The sequence below is a fragment of the Microtus ochrogaster genome, linkage group LG4 (genome assembly GCF_000317375.1).
Source record: "Microtus ochrogaster isolate Prairie Vole_2 linkage group LG4, MicOch1.0, whole genome shotgun sequence".
NCBI classification, from domain to species: domain Eukaryota; kingdom Metazoa; phylum Chordata; class Mammalia; order Rodentia; family Cricetidae; genus Microtus; species Microtus ochrogaster.
In genome coordinates, this window is record NC_022030.1 from 48,457,677 (window position 1) to 48,474,917 (window position 17,241).

At 36.3% G+C, this 17,241-nt stretch overlaps 1 protein-coding gene across 1 annotated transcript in view; it reads right to left on the minus strand.

The window, feature by feature from the left end:
- Nbeal1 (neurobeachin like 1) overlaps positions 1-17,241 on the minus strand; it is a 113,058-nt gene that overhangs the window by 59,324 nt on the left and 36,493 nt on the right. The window contains exons 17-26 of the mRNA XM_026786168.1: positions 15,019-15,172; positions 14,481-14,609; positions 10,691-10,996; positions 10,259-10,408; positions 7,894-8,051; positions 5,742-5,866; positions 3,346-3,472; positions 2,411-2,559; positions 1,437-1,570; positions 414-515 (exon numbers count right to left, since the gene is read on the minus strand). Of these exons, the coding sequence (XP_026641969.1) occupies positions 414-515; positions 1,437-1,570; positions 2,411-2,559; positions 3,346-3,472; positions 5,742-5,866; positions 7,894-8,051; positions 10,259-10,408; positions 10,691-10,996; positions 14,481-14,609; positions 15,019-15,172 (1,534 nt within the window). The remainder of the gene's footprint in view (positions 1-413; positions 516-1,436; positions 1,571-2,410; positions 2,560-3,345; positions 3,473-5,741; positions 5,867-7,893; positions 8,052-10,258; positions 10,409-10,690; positions 10,997-14,480; positions 14,610-15,018; positions 15,173-17,241) is intronic.

Here is a 17,241-nt window from a genome sequence, read left to right on the forward strand (position 1 = left end):
TCTCTCTCTCTCTCTCTCTCTGTCTCTCTCTCTCTCTCTCTCTCTCTCTCTCTCTCTCACACACACACACACACACACACACAGACACACACACATAATAAATGGAAGAACAAAGGCCAGGAGTGGTGGATCACACCTTTAATCCCAGTATGTAGGAGATAGAGTGTCAATCTCTGTGTATCTGAGGTCAGACTTAATCTACATAATGAGTTCCAGGTCAGCCAAAGCTAGACAGACTTGTATCCACAAAACCAAAACTTACTAACTAACTAACTAACTAACCAACCAACCAACCAAATGAATGAGTGAATGAATGAATGAATGAATGAATGAATGGTCGTGAGCAGTTATAAAACAGTACAAAATTCTGAGATATAAAACAAATGATAACAACAACCTATAAATTTTCCTACCTGTGTCAATCCTGATGCTTTGAACAATTCTTGTGGTGATCTTGCTCCATAACTATTAGAAGAATGAAGTGACAACAGGCTGCTATATACTTTGTTTCTAACCTACAAAAAATACTACTGTTTAGTTTAAAAACGTGTCAAGACAAATATGGATTAAGGGTTTTGTAATAGTTTTAGCAAGACATAATCCTTTAAGAATAATAGTATTTTCTTCTTGCTTCACAGTGTGCCATTATTATTAATTTTTTTTTTTACTTCAGAGAATCTTCACTACTCTACAACTTGTTAGCAGTTATCTCAAATTCTGCTTACTCCCTATTTTCTTGAAAATCCTAATCCACTACCTGTTTTATAACTTCAACTCTTCTGGACATTTTATATCACCAGCGGGTTATGCTTTTAATTTCTTTACTATACTTGATGCTGTGGTTTAAATATGTTCTTTTAAAGTTTATGATTTAGAAAACTGATCCTCAAATAACAGGTTCATAATTGGAGATGGGGTATTTGGAAATTTCAATCTTAAATGAGGTCAATGAGACAATAAAATGGCAGATGAAGGTGCCTACCAGGAATTCTAATTGCTTGACTTTGATCCTTAGGAACCACATTGTGGAATGAAAGAGCTGACTCTTATTATGTTACCCTGTGGTTTCTACAGGTACAGTACAACTTCCACGCATATAGTTAAAAAAAAATGGTGTCATGAGGCTGAAACATCATATTGACATAATGTCCTCTTGAGAAGAGAACAGGAAACCCAAGCACACTATGCACAGCTTGTCTAAGCTTATAACATAATCAGATGTCTGGCATCTACTGGTTGATATTCAATGTTCTACTATACACACTCTACCTCCCCCCCCCCATACCAATAAAGGTTTATATACTGACTAGTCTCAGATTACATTTTCTCCTTTAATATTTTCAATTGATAGGAATACAGTCCAAAACACAATTAGAGTTCAATAGCTGGAAGTTATTCTAAAATAATACTCTGTGATTATCAGAAAGGTACCATACCTCTTTTTTGAAATTGAGAAAGTAGTTAGATTGATCAATATGAAATATCTCAAGTGCTGATCTTCTTAAGTTGTAACGACGTAAGTGAATCTCTCGAATTTGAGAATGAGACCACTTAAAATCAAAGCCTATTCCTGAAAACAGAAGAAATCTGTGACTGAGGTGCCCCATAAAGCTACTTATTGTATGCAAAACATCTCATTTCCAAAAGTAGTATTTAGGGGAAAGAAATAACACATTGTAGGAAACATGTATACCCCAAAGCTATTCTACTACATTTCTATAAGAATAGATGATACTTTTGAATATTCATACTTTAGAAATCTTTCTCTTCCTAAGACGTGGGATCTTCAGATTTAATCATAAAAAAGTAAGCACTTATAGGATGGTGCATAACACACAAAGGTATGATAAAATTAAGACTGCATTTTGTAACCATAAGTTTATTGTGATACCCTCAAGCCAAAACTCTTAAAATACACTAATAATGATGGCAATGACAAAAAGAAATTGGTTGTGGGTATGCATACCTATAATCCTAGCCACTCAGAAGGCTAAGGCAAGAAGATTTTAAGTGTAAGATCAGCCTGGGTAACATTTGTCTTGTGTAAGAATACAGCCCTGGTTTCCGAATCTCTTGAGTTCAAGGCGAGCCTGAACTACAGAGAGTTCCAGAATAGCTAGGGCTATACAGAGAGACCCTGTCTCAAACAAGCAAGCAAACAAACAAAACCCAAAAATCAAAAAATGGCCTTGGCTTCAATCACTAATACTGTGTGTGTGTATGTGTCTACATATACAAATTATCATTCCCCTTCAATATATAATGGCGGGATGAACCTAATTCATTATTGCCTTTCCATTTTTAATTTTACAAGAAAAACCATAATTTTACAATAATTTTTGCTTCTTTCACCCTCTAATTCATAACTGATGGAACTGAATACTGAAGGTATTTTCCCAAAACTACTCACCATCTTCTTTTTCAATACTGTTATCATGGAAGTAAATGTGTTGAGTAGTGATTTCTAATCTGCCAGGAATTATGTTGATTACTGTAATGAGTTCACAGTCTTCAGTCAACACCAATTTTTCCTTTTGATCCTGTTCTTCCTTCTCATCACTGTCAAACAAACAGTTTAAAAGAAGTAATCATTGCCAGGCAGTGGTGGTGCATGCCTTTAATCCCAGCACTCAGGAGGCGGAGGCAGGTGGACTGCTGTGAGTTTAAGGACAGCCTGGTCTACAAGAGCTAGTTCCAGGACAGGCTCCAAAGCTACAGAGAAACCTTGTCTCAAAAAACAAAACCAAAAAGAAGTAATCATCAATTTAGTTCACTTATGTAGAAAAGAATACCTTCTTTTACTGCTGATAGTGAATGTTTACGCTGTCTTTTTGAAATTCCTTTTCAATCCAGCTAGAAGCTTATGTTTTTGTAATATGTTTATTTTTTACTAAGTTTTGTTTCAATAATTGTTTAGCTTTTTCATGTCGCTTGAATGAATTTCTTCTTATATCTTTATTTTTCTTTTGTTTTTATATTTTATGCAGATAATTTTCTTTCAAATCGTAGATCAAATCCTAGGCTTTGTGGTATGCATACTAGATGAGCCAGCTACTGCTGTGTTTTACCCCCAGATTCCGTTGCATGTTTCCACATAAACACGGCTTAAGGCAGACATCATTCGATATAATATTTTCATTCAAAAATACTTTATAATTTCAAGATACAGATCCCAACAAACCCAGGTGAAAAGCCTTCCTTAATAATTTCAGTAAATACTCACAGGTTTTTAAAGACACCTTGTTATTAATAACTGCACTTTGGAGAAACAAATTCAAGCAAATCCACATTTTACAATCCCATTTCTCATACACAATTTAAATGCGTTCGAATACACATACATACATATTTACTCTGGCTACCATGTCCTCTTCCAGAAGTTCTAGTTTATCTTCCTCCATATCACTAAGTTTAACTTGTTTCACTACTTCCAAAAGCAAAGAGTCATTAGAAGGCTGCAAGTGTTGGACACCTGTTTAAGCAAAAAGATTCAGTTAAAAATAGCACAAAGTTTTTATAGCACTTCTATATTTTCTGACAGTTATGAGGCTTGCTTGATTATTAAAATATGTGATTTAAAATTATAGTTATTTTTAACAATAGCTAATTCTTGATTCAGAAATAGGCTAAGTACTGGATTAGCAGTCTGAGGTAGAAAACTGACTTTATGCAAATTATGAATCCATAAATAATAATTATACTCAATTAAAAAGCATGCTAGTAGTAAAATAGTCTCAATGTGTTGATATATGATTGTGCACTTGTACTAAATAGCAAGTGTGAGCTGGTCTACACATAGTGGCACATGCCCTTTAACCCTAGCACTTGGAGGCAGAGGCTGGTGGATCTCTGTTAGAGGCCAGCCTAGCCTACATAGCTAGTCCTAGGACAGCCAGGGCTACATCAAGGCTCTTCCTCAAAAAAAAAAACAAAATGAAACAAAACAAAAAAACCCAAAAAGGTGTATGATCAGTTAGTTGTCTATAGCTGACAGGTAATCAATAGATGAATCATTATTTTCTGGAGTACATGGAAAATAACACACAAACAGTAGACTTTGTAATAAAAGAGGGCTTTGTAATAGAAAAGAACATGGACTCTGAGTTGGTACATTAGATTTAAATTCTGTCCTATCTCTGTTCTCTCTGAATATGGGATTTCTACTTTTTAAAACTGTTATGACGGTCCGGGCGGCGGTGGCGCATGACTTTAATCCCAGCACTCAGGAGGCAGAGGCAGGCAGATCTCTGTGAGTTCAAGACCAGCCTGGTCTACAAGAGCTAGTTCCAGGACAGACTCCAAAGCTACAGAGAAACCCTGTTTTGAAAAACAAAAAAACAAAAACAAAAAAACCAAAAACTGTTATGACTTACATGGGACTTCATAAAACTAAAAAGCCTTTGCACAGTTAAAAAACAAAACAACAACAAACCCCAACAGTGAAGAGGATCTTAACCAGTTACACCTCGAACATAAGGTTAATATCCAGAATATAAAAAGAATCTAGAAAGGAGCCTAAACAACACACACACACACACACACACACACACCCTATTAAAAAATGGGCCCAGGACTAGAATAGAGAGATTTTAAAAGAAGAAAAAAATAGCTAAGAGATATCTAAAAAATGTTTACTGTCCCTAGCAACTACGGAAATATTATGAAAACAATTTCAAAATATCATTTCCCAGTCAGAATGGCAAAGATCAATCAATGGACAACAGAAAATAGATGCTGGAGGGGATGTGGAGAAAAGAGAACCCTCATTCACTGCTGGTCAGGGAACATCTAAGAACTGTAAGAGCCATGGTTTGCCATGGAGTGTAGCTACCGAGAACATCCATCCACATTAGGTCTAACCAACAGACTGCCCAAAGGTGACACAAGGACAACAATAGCCATGCCATATGGATGTGGGGGGAAAGTGGGGAGACAAGATGTCAGGCCTCAGCGGGTAAAACTGTGATGAAAAAGTTGAAAGGACAGCAGTTTTCCTGAATTTAAGACAACTGAAATAAAGAAAAGGCTATAAACTTAGACCCATGATCACGTGCGGAGGTATGAGAAGGAAAACGAGTGTGAATTTCCTAAAGAAGGCTTTCTTGAAAAATAACAGAGAAATGGTGCAACTTACAACTACCAAATTGAAGTAATTCACTGAAAAAATAAAAAAGAAATGTCCTAGGTGATGAGGATAGTTAAATTTCGACATATTCAAGTCCCAGAATACTGACGAAGCAAAGCAGTTTATACAACTGTGTGTTGCTATGTAAAATGCATCCAATTAATGTCTGTATCATGGACAAAAATATTATGTTGTATTAAGGGGAAAAATACTAATATCTGATTTACTTTAGAATACAGAATCCTAAATGATAGGCATTATGGCTTTCTTCAGTTTTGTAGGATATCAATATTAAATGTTAAATGAAAAAAATCAAAAAGTTGACACTGATTTCATCTATAAACCTTTCATGAGACATAACTGGCACAGAAGCAGTTACACTGACAATAACTATTGCTTGGTAAACACGTAGGTGCCACAAACTCATCACAAGAAATACTTCATATTTCACAGACTTAGATTCAGGTAAAATTAACAACACTGAATTCATATACCCATTTATACACAGTTTAAAGCACCATATCCCTCCCTTCTTAAGTCAACGTCTAAAATAACAAACAACAAGCATTCCATCAATATCTTCACTTTATTAAAATAGGTAAGTACTGTAACTCACCTAAATTATCTCTTAAGGCACTAGCATCCTCATGGTTATTGAAATTATAATTAGGTACCAGTTTAAGTCTCATGCGGGAATAATTTTCTACATTAGCCAGTTTCCAATGAATTCGATTCGGTTTCCTAGAAACATTCACAATGAAACAAGTAAAATTACTAGAAATTATAAAGATTAGTTGTTTGAAGGAAGTAAGAAATAATTCACAATTGTTTAATACTATTTTAGACTATGTTCAAGCATTGCCAAGCATGCACAAGGCCCTGGTTTTGATTACCAGCACTATAAAACTAAAGACTTGTAAATTTTAAGGAAAACAGTGGGGTAGGGGATAAATAGGAACAAAGTATAATGACACAATGTATGCAAATACCATATATTAAACATAATACTCTACTCTTTATATGCTAGCTATTACTTTTGAACAAATTTAAATGTTTGTATTTATCATCTGGACACTTGTCAGGAAAAATAAATGAGCATGTTTAATTATGACATACACATGATGAACCTAAGAGAGCCTCAGTTATTTACCCAAGATGCCATGAAGCTTATTGGTAGACAACTAAGATCTGAAGATTAACTTTCAGACTTCTAGCTTGATTACTTTATTTTTTCACTGTTAAAATACAATTTCATGACCATAATAGAATTTTAAACTTTTATTATAAATAAAGATAACTGAAAACGAATGAAAGACCAAAATATCAAAGTTAAGATGTTAAATGTTTAGAAGAAAAAGGTAAATTTTTATGACCCTGGACATAGGTACACTTTTTAAAATACATTTAAAAAAAAAGCTAGATTCATTAAAATTGATAGCATTGAACAACAACACTATCAAGAAAGTGAACTACGTATCTGAAAATCACCTCTTGATGGTTATTGAGAATACTATACAACACACATACATGCACACAAACACACCAAAAAAAGTCCAACAACTCATTTGGATAGCTAGGCAAAGGAAACAAGACAACAACAAGCACATGAAACAGTGCTCAGCATCATTAATTATTAGGAAGATGGAAAGCAAAGTCACATGGTAATGATTTATACACAACACAAGGGAAATCTGAAATACTGGAAAGTGACAAGCATTGGTTAGAATGTGGCAAAATTGGAAAACATATACTCATACCCTAAACATAAAGTAATGTAGCAGATGTGAAAGTCAATTCTTTGATAAGTTAAATATGAAATATGACCCAGAAATTGAACCTGTATTATATATACCCAGAAGAATTAAAAGCATTCTCTCAAACCAACATTTTGACACAAGTGTCTACACAGCACTGGTAATAGTAGCTCAAAGGAGCAAACAAGTAAATGTTTGTCCTTTCACTAGCTGGTTGAAAAGATAAACAAAAGGTTTAGTTCACTATTTTTTAAAAACAAGGGTTATAAAATATATACACCAAAACAGAAGTAAAAATATTAAGTTGCAAAGTGTTGAAGTACAACGTTAGCTTAAGAAGACAGAAATATTCTTATGAACTACTTGAGTCTAATATATGTAATATCAGAGTAGAAGAACTACCCACAAAGTACAAACCTCTAATCATTCCAAACCAATTCATAAAATGACAATAAAGTTTGAAATACTCATTAAAAAACTGAAATAGAGATGGCTTAAAAGTTTAAAATGTGGAGGCAACAACCTTCACAGGAGCAGGAGCAGGTACGAGGAAACTACCTGACAGAGCAGGCCTGAACCAGAGACCTCTGAGGGACCTGTTGTGAATCAGCGACCTCTAAGGTAGCAGCCCTGAGCCAGCCTTCACAGATAATAAATGGGCGGAGAAAGAAATCAGAAAAACATCACCCTTCACAATAGCCACAAATAGCTTAAAATATCTCAGAGTAACTCTAACCAAACAAGTGGAAGACTTGTATGACAAGAACTTTAAATCTTTGAAGAAAAAAACTGAAGAAGACACCAGAGAGTGGAAAGATCTCCCATGCTCTTGGGTAGGTAGAATTAACATTGTAAAAATGGCAATCTTACCAAAAGCAATCTACAGATTCAATGCAATGTCCATCAAAGAGAGGGGGTAGAGAAAATATATTGCTCGATAAAAACAGTAAAATAATAATAATAAAAAGTTTAAAATATATAGCCACAGCTCAAAAAGACAAAATATGCACCTACCTTTTAGCCCAAGGCCCCCTTTCACATGTAAGATAGAGTCTATTTGCCTTCCACCATCTAAAAGTGGCCAACTGTTGACTGCTAAGTTGTTTAATCATATTATTGTACCTCAAGTTCTCTTGACGTGCTTTTCGATTAAATGGCTCCACAAAATACTCCTAAAATAAACAGCGAAAGGAACATTTTATAATATATTTACAAATTTTCATTTGACCAATAAGAATGGTGTATGAGGAAAGAGATAATAACATCATCTTCTTATTTTATTACAATATTTGTCTTTGATGAGGACGGTAGAATTTCAGTTATGTTCTACTTATGTATTCTGACGCATAAAAAGGGAGCACACATACACTATGGTTGATAAAATAGATCAGTGGGGTAAAAGGCACCTACTGCAGAGCGTAACAGGCTGAATTTCCTCCCAAGCACCCCAAGTGTGGTGGTCTACGCCTGTAACCCCAACACTAAGGAGGTAGAGTCAGGAAGATCACAAGTTTAAGGTTATCCTTAGCTGTATATCAAGTTTGAAGCCACTCCATGATACCTCAGACTGTTTAAAAAACAAAAAAGTTAAAACTTAAAAGAACTGATGTAAATCTAGAGGAACAAGCTGTGAATGAACTGTAGCTGTTACCAGACGTGTGAAGGAAATTGTACCTGGATTCGACTAAAACAGACCACTGCTGAGAAAACTGAGGAAGTCATAAAGTTCCATGAAAACCAAGTAAGAACTCATCACCACCCTTATTACATGTATACAACTTCTTCATTAAATGTTTGGTAGTGGGCTGGTGCAGGAACCCATGGAGTTGGCTTAAGAGGCATGTGTAATAGTTTCTCAGGTTTGAGTCCATGGCTCTTGGGGTACAATGTGTTTTCCAGTTCCAGAGATACTGATGCAGTCCCTCAGGCAGTGAAGCATTCATGCTACCTCGTGTTTCTCTGTACATTCCCTTTGTAGCCATGGAATCAAGAAAACCTGACAGGACAACAGGTCTTAGATATTAATCTTGCGTACCCTGTATGGTTTGCAAAGATCACTGTATCCTAGCACCTACAATTGTATTGATCCTGCCAATTGCCAGTCTATTCTGTTTCTGATAAAGGTCTAAAGAGTCACAACCTCAGTTGTGCTGTGAACTCTCCAAGCTGGCCTGATTTCCTTGACCTTACTGGTAAAGTAAGCACAAGCGCTTACAGGCGGGAAATATGGCACAGCTGGCAGCATGTTTCTCTAGCAGTCCAATCAATAAAAAGGCACCAACAGTGGCAAACTCATCTGGAAAGTGAAAACAGGAGGGTCCTAAGTTCAAGGCCATCTTTGCAGATACAGAAAATTAGTTCAAGGTCAGTAGGGCAACAGGAGACCCTGCTTCAAAAAATAAACATGCAATTAAGAAGTTAGGCAAATTTGCTAGTAAATTCATTCAGACCTTGCATTTTCTCTTTTTAAAGGTATATAAATTCAACTTTATTTATACATAAAAACTATGCAGTTTATCTCTACATTTTAAAATAAATTTTAAATCCTCTACCTACCAAGAAATTGGTGGATCTGAGTAGTCATATTTCCACGTCCTAAGCAACTTACATCTGTGGGGCTGATGGAAACATTGCCTCTTTCATTTCTGCTGCAAGTAAGTTTTCATTTCTCTTTGTCAAACTTACCAAAAGTTTATTGATTTTGCGAACATTTTCAAGAGTTTAATTTCAGATTCACTGATTTTTCCTTTTCTGCTTTTATTTACTTATTTTAATTGGTGTGCTGCAGAGATGGCTTGGGGTTAAGAGTGCTTCTTGCTCTTATGGAAGAACCAAGTTCAGGTCCAGCAGCAACACAGTGGTTCACAATCACTTGTAACTCTAGTTCCAGGGTTTAACATTCTCTTCTGACCTCTTAGGTCTCTTGCACATAACCAGGCACAAGCATGTATTCAAGTGCACACACACTAATAAAAATAACTTCAAAATGTTTAATTGGCTGGGTGGTAGTGCCACACACCTTTAATCCCAGCACTCACGAGGCAAAGGCAGGCAGATTTCTATGCGTTCGAAATCAGCCTGGTCTACAAAGCTAGTTCCAGGACAGCTAGGGCTACACAGAAGAAACCCTGTTTTAAAAATAAACAAAATGTTTACTTGAAATTAATTTGTGTGAGTGGAGGGCACATCAAAACACCCTAGTAGTATCTACTAACAGATTTTCAGCTTAATAAGATGTTTTACACACTCATAAAGTCAATTTTTACTATTAAAATGGTTAATGATTGACCTTCTTTCCAAATTTCTGGTAGAGTTACTTTCATATAATAGTAAATATTGGTAGTTAACATGAAAACTCGATCTAGAAAATAGCTTTTACCTGAAATTTCAATTTACTTTCTCCTCCCTCTCGGTCTCTTTTATGCATATTCACCATTAAGGCTTCATAGCAATTCTTCCAGTAAAGTGCCATGCTCTCATGACCATCATAAAATGTATGTGTTTCATATTGCTTCATGTAAGGTATAATCTTAGATGAGAGAAAAAGAAAGAATACACAGAATTTACATACTCCTCTATAAAAATGATAAATCAACAGAAAAGTATTGCTCAGAAAAGATAAAACTGTGAGACTGGAGGGATGACTCAACAGTTAAAGAATACTTGCTGAGAGCAACCACAGGTCCCGCACTCATATGCATCTTGCAACCCTAGCTCCAAGGGATTTCACACCTTCTTCTTGTCTCTTTGTGTGCAAGCATACACTCATGCACACACATATAAATAAAGAAAAATGATTTTAAAAACTTACGTATTTTTCAATGTAAACTTGCCATTCATCTGAATTGCAGTATTCTTGAAAATCTTCAAAAAATGAAGTACTTCCATCAGTAAAAGGCAAAGAAGGCAGGTGCAAGTTCATGAAAAGAAGCTCATAAATTTTAGAAACCAGAGTACGGAAAAGAGGAATCAGAAATGAATAGATTTCTGTCTGTTCCTTGATTGACCGACTTAGAATATGTTCTAGTTTCCCTAAAATGTAGCATGCTTCATTTTGATTTTCAATCACTTTAGTCTGAAGAAGGGCATTTAGCTTAGCTGATGCTATTGCACAAACCTGAAAGAAAAAAGGTTAAAACAGAAAAAAAATCATTAAAGCAAACATAGACTATTAACAAAAGATCTGACTCACTCCAAAAATTTAGAAGTTTTATGTAGTAACTGTCAATGACTATGGATTTACTTTACTTCCAAGCAAAAAGTTAAGTGTGCAATGGTTTCATAGACATTGGCATGAAACTATTTGGAAAGAGACAAAAACCCACAAAAATTTTTAATAATCACACTATCACCATTCGGACTGATTCCCCAATTCCAATTCTAAGTGAAATAAAACCTGTAAGACATCTGCATACAGACTGGTTGCTCAGAGAGGAACACCCAGTGTAGGAGGGCTCAGCACTTTTTATATTCAGCTGATCTTTGCCTTCGACAAAGGGACTAGCTTTCTTACAGTGGGCATCCAACAAGCTTGCCTTTTACTCTAGAAAGAATCATGGTTTCTATCTTTAATAGCGGTTCACAATACGAAACAACTAAAAAGAATGGGTATCCAGGTGTGATGGCATACACTTTTAAGCTTAGTACTTGGCAGGCACAGGTAGGCCGATCTCTATGATGGGCAGCCTGGTCTAGTGAGTTCCAGGATAACCAGGGCTATACCTCAAAACAAAAACAAAAACACTCCAGAATAGCTTGAATAAATAGAACCTATCTCAAAACAATCAAACAAAAAACCCAGAATGATAAACAAATAACAACAAAAGAATAGATAACAAGAACAATTAGCCACATGATTAAACAGAAATGCAATAGACTTGTGGAGAACTATCTGCCAGCAATGACTAAAGGAAGCAGCAGTATTTTCCTCTGGGGAAAATTGTAAGCTAAGACTGCTTTTCATTTTATGGCTGCCTCAGATCTGAATCATCACACAGAAACTACACTAATTATAACACTGTTTGGCCAATGCCTCAGGCATATTTCTAGCTATCTCTTACATCTTGAATTAACCCATTTCTATTAATCTATGTATCATCACAAGACTGTGGACTCACCAAGTTTCCAGCATTTCCAGCTTCTCCTTTGGCAGCTACCTGTCTTCTCTTTGACTCTGCCTACTCTCTATCTCTGTTCTGATTTCTCACCTGGCTTTACTCTGCTAAGCCTTTGACCCAAACAGCTTTATTCATCAACCAATAAAAGCAACACATATACATCCCACATCAGAAAATGAAGTTGAAAACAGGCCCAATTGTAATTTGCATCCTTAAGCAAAGAACAGTGTGGTGAGAATAGCAAATAAGCAGATCGACTGAATCCTGTCTTAAACTCATCTTAATAAAGCAATTCTCAATTATTTGTGGGAGAGAACAAATCTCAATGAAGTCTGTTTTGGAGTTTCATTACATGGAATCATAACTATTTGACTACATACAGATATATAAGGAGTCTGGGACCTTAACTAAAAATTTAATAAACCTTAAACTTCCTAGGACAAACACATATTAATAGTACAAGCCCAAGCAAAAGAGAACTCTCCATTACTATTCATTCAATCACTAGTACTGAAGAGGAAAAAGCTAATGAAAAAGGGTTTGAGGAGGAGAAGAAATGAGAATACAGCCACTGGACTAGAGATTTTTTTGTAATAGGCCAGCTTTATGTTAAAAAAAATTATCTCTCCATACTCTTAACAACATCACATCTAGTTTAGGAACAGCACTAGAATTCTGTCTCATCCTAATCCTCTTTATCCAATAATAAAGCTGAATATTTAAAAGAATTCAGGGTTAGAGCTGGTTCAGCAAATGAAATGTTTGCTATACAAGTATAATGATCTGAGTTTGAATCTGCAGGGTCCACATAAAAGCTAACATGTTAGTGCTAGACTGTAATTCTGCCACTACTATACAAAGATGAGAAACCAAGACAGGAGAATTCCTGGAAACTCAGGGGTCAGCTAGCCTGGTGTACAAAGCAGTAAACAACAAAACAGGTCCTGCTCTAAATAAAGGTACATGTTGAGGGCCAACACCCAAGGTGTTGACCTCCATAGGATGCTGGGCCATAAATGTTCATTCTCTCAATGACATACACACACAAACACACACACTCAAATACAAACGAAAGTAAATAGATATCAAATATTTATCAAGACTAAATGTACCCAATGAGAACAGAAAAACAACAGAGCAAATGTCAGAGGAATTTTCTAACTTTTTACTATTTAATTTATAATAGGAATAATATTCCTTGTGAATACATTTTATCTTTAATTCTTAAATCTAGCAAAAATCATTAGCATGTACATAACTGGTATTTCATAAGTGAACAAATATATAACAGAGTGTAAAACTTTGGATTAGTAAAACAGGAAAAGAGTTCAAAAGAAAAGTTATCATAAGTCATTTTCCCTAAAAATATAATTCCTAAAATTCACATATACAAATATCCCTGCAAAGCTATTTAGCAGCTAGCAAGCCACAGTGAATACAGATGACCTGTGAGTAACCCTAAAAGGAAGCATTAAAATAAGAGTCCTAAGTCCGAGAATAACAAAAAACTGCTTCTTAAGCTCCTTTCTGATCTTACCAAATTGAAATTTCAAGTGATCTCATATTGTCTGAAACTCAATAGATACTGAAAAGAGAGTATGAGAGATAGTTCAACAGGTAAAGGTGTGTGCCACAAAGACTTATGACCTGAGTTTGATTCCAAAAACCATGTAGTTTCTGCCCTCCACATAAGTGCACATAAAATAAATAAATACCTAATGAGGAGCGGAAGGAGGGAGAAGATGAGCAAGGAAGTCAGGACCACGAGGGGTGCACCCACCCACTGAGACAGTGGGGCTGATCTATTGGGAGCTCACCAAGGACAGCTGGATTATGACTGAAAATGCATGGGATAAAACCGGACTCTCCGAACATGGCGAGCAATGAGGGCTGATGAGAAGCCAAGGACAATGGCACGGGGTTTTGATCCTACTTCATGTTCTGGCTTTGTGGGAGCCTAGCCAGTTTGGATGTTCACCTTCCTAGACATGGACGGAGGGGAGAGGACCTTGGACTTTCCACAGGGCAGGGAACCCTGACTGCTCTTTGGACTGGAGAGGGAGGGGAAGAGGAGTGGGGGGAGGGGAAGAAGGGTGGGAGGAGGGGAGGGAAATGGGAGGCTGGGAGGAGGCTGAAACTTTTTTTCCTTTTCTTTTTTTTAATTAATTAATTTATTTATTAAAGATTTCTGCCTCCTCCCCGCCACAGCCTCCCATTCCCCCCCCCCCATCAAGTCCTCCTCCCTCATCAGCTCAAAGAGCCATCAGGGTTCCCTGACCTGTGGGAAGTCCAAGGACCACCCACCTCCATCCAGGTCTAGTAAGGTGAGCATCCTTTTCTCAAAAAAAAAAATAAAAAAAAGACCTTAAAAAATAAATACAATAAAATTTTAAGAAAGTACTGAAAAGGCATTATTATCTTGTTATACATCAGTAACTATGGTATATGAGAAGACAGAAAATAGCATAAAAAGAAATGACAAACCTGCAAACTGCCTCTTCCAATGAACTCCAGAAGCAACTGGATCTGTATCTGAGAGAGTTTTACCCATCCTGGATTCTCAGAATACCACGCTGACAGATAGTCAAGGAGCTGTGTGGTATCTTCTAAAAGCTATCACACACACACATACAGAATTGAGAAATAAAAACATCCATTTTTTAAATGCACTGATTTTTCTTCAACACTAATAGCAATCATAAATAACTGCAGAAGTAGTTTAATGTGTAATTGCCAAAAACCAAAGAACCATCATAACAACTAATAAAATGTGTTTACTACATTTGATTAAACATTAATGCTCCAAAAGGAAGAGAAGCAAAATTTCTTTCTTTAAATAATTCTGAACTATCCAAAATATTTATCTATATATTATAATTTGTTTTGTTTGCAATAACATATCACACTATAGCTCAGGTTAACCTGGAACTGTCTAGGTAGCTCCTACTGAACTCAAATTGTGACAATCCTTCTGCCTCACCCTCTTAAAAGTTAAATGCAATTTCAAAGGGTCGTTACTAACCTTCTCAGTCCACATGTTTGAATTAACCAGTCCTTCTGACTGCAGGAAGTCCTGTATGATCAGCATGAGTCGGAAGACATTTTCAGCAGTTACAGGACTACTTTTTGCATCTCTGTGTTCTGTGACTGTCCATTCTAACATCTTCTGTAGCAAACTAAGCATAAAACAAAGTTCTCTTAAAACCATTATAAGCTTGGAAAGAAAAACCAAAAAACCAGTTACTTATTAGTAGCACTGTAACTCCAAAGATATACTCTCACCAACAGGCTGTCACTAAGATCGTAGATTGAGGACTTCTGGGAAAAATGGCAGGCTGTTTCTGTGTGGTGTAGTATGAAAGAAGTTAGAATAAAATAAGAAACAGACTATTCCAAAGAAAGAAACAGAAGAAAAAATTATACATCAAAAGAGGTAGTAAAAGAATACTTGAGAAATGTGAAGGAAAAGACAGGAAGCAAAATTCCAGCCTCTGAGACCTCTATAAGGAGAGGGGAAGAAGAAGCCTTCAAAAGTTAAGGGAGCAAGGGATGGACAGTCCTATCCTGAAGACAAGTCCACAGCCTCTGCAATCCTCAGAGTTGCAAGCTCTAGTGAGATAGTGATCTCTAATGGATGAAGAGAAAAGCCTCCCTGCTGCTCTGTATGAATCATGAGGGCAGCGAGCAGACATCATCTTGAGAATTTACCCTTAAGAACTAAGTTACTACCGGGAATGGTGGCATACACCTTTAATCCCAGCATTGGAGAGGCAGAGGCAAGAGGATTTCTCTGAGCTCCCGGCCAGCCAGCACTACACAGTAAGGCCCTTTTGAGGTGGGGGTGAGAGGATGGAAACAAAAATTTAAAAATTACAATAAAATTCTGTGCTAGCATGAGGGCCTGACAGCAAAGAACAAATACAGGTTACAAAGCTTCAATATAGCCTGCAGGGTAAGACTCAATCAGGAACCTGAAACAGCAACCATGAGGTACTCTGCTTGCTGGCTGCCTTCTTAAACTACCAAACACTGTTTACCCAGGGGTGGTACTGCCTACAGTGAATTAAGCCTTCCCAATCAGTTATTAATCAAGAAAATGCCACAAAAGCTTTAATACAGGTAACTCTTACAGAGATATATTCTCAATTGAGGTTTCTCTTTCCAAATGACTGTAGCTAGTATTGACAAAAACTAACCAACATATTCCTTAAACTGTTCCATGAAATAGCAAGGTAAGGAACATCATCAGATTTGTTCTGTGAAGTCCCAAATTACCCTGATACCAAACTAGATACAGACACAATGTGAAGGTTTGAATGAAAATGTTCCCCACAGGCTCATATGTTTGAATGCTTGGTTTCAGTTAATTAAACTGTTTAGAAAGGACTGGGAGGTGTGGCCTTGTTGAAAACTGTGTTACCAGATGCAAGCTCCCAGCTAGCTCTATCTCCTACTTGGAGATAAAGAAGTAACCTCTCAGCAACATGCTCCGTTGCCACCATGGTTAGGGACTAACCCTCTGGAACCATGAGCCACAAACTAAATACTTTCTTTAATAAGTTACTTTGGTCATGGTGTTTTATATGGCAATAGGAAAGTAACTAAGACACATAATAATAAGAAAAGATTACTTTAATGAATATAACACAAAGATAATAAAAATTTTGCAAACCAACGTCAAGAACACACTGACAGGATCATACACCATGACCAAGTTGGTTTCATCCTAGGATGCAAAGATGGTGCAACAAACACAAATCAGTAAGTATAATAGAGTATGGAGACATTAAGAATAGAAGTCGCACTATCATCTCATTAGATGTAGAAAAAGCCCTCAACAAAGTTCACCGCTCCTTCATGGTAGAAGACCTAGAAACTATGAATAGACAGAACATCCTTAATGTAGAAGACTACAAGAAAGACCAAATACTAACATTAAACTGAATGGTGGGGACAGAGAGAAATGAAAGGTCTAGCAGTAGACCTCGAGAACTACTAAATACTTTTAACAAAGTAATAATGTACAAAAATCACCATTACAAGTAACTAACTTACAGGGAAAGAAATCAGGGCTTGGTAGGATGGGGGAGAACCTCATCTCATTCAGAAGAGCTTAAAACAACAAATCTATGTAACGAAGAAGTGAATGACTTCCACAACAGGAACCTTAAGGCACTAATAAAATAAAGCAACAGAAAAATGGAAAACCTCCTGTAATGATATGTTCTGTCTCTTTAAGAGACAA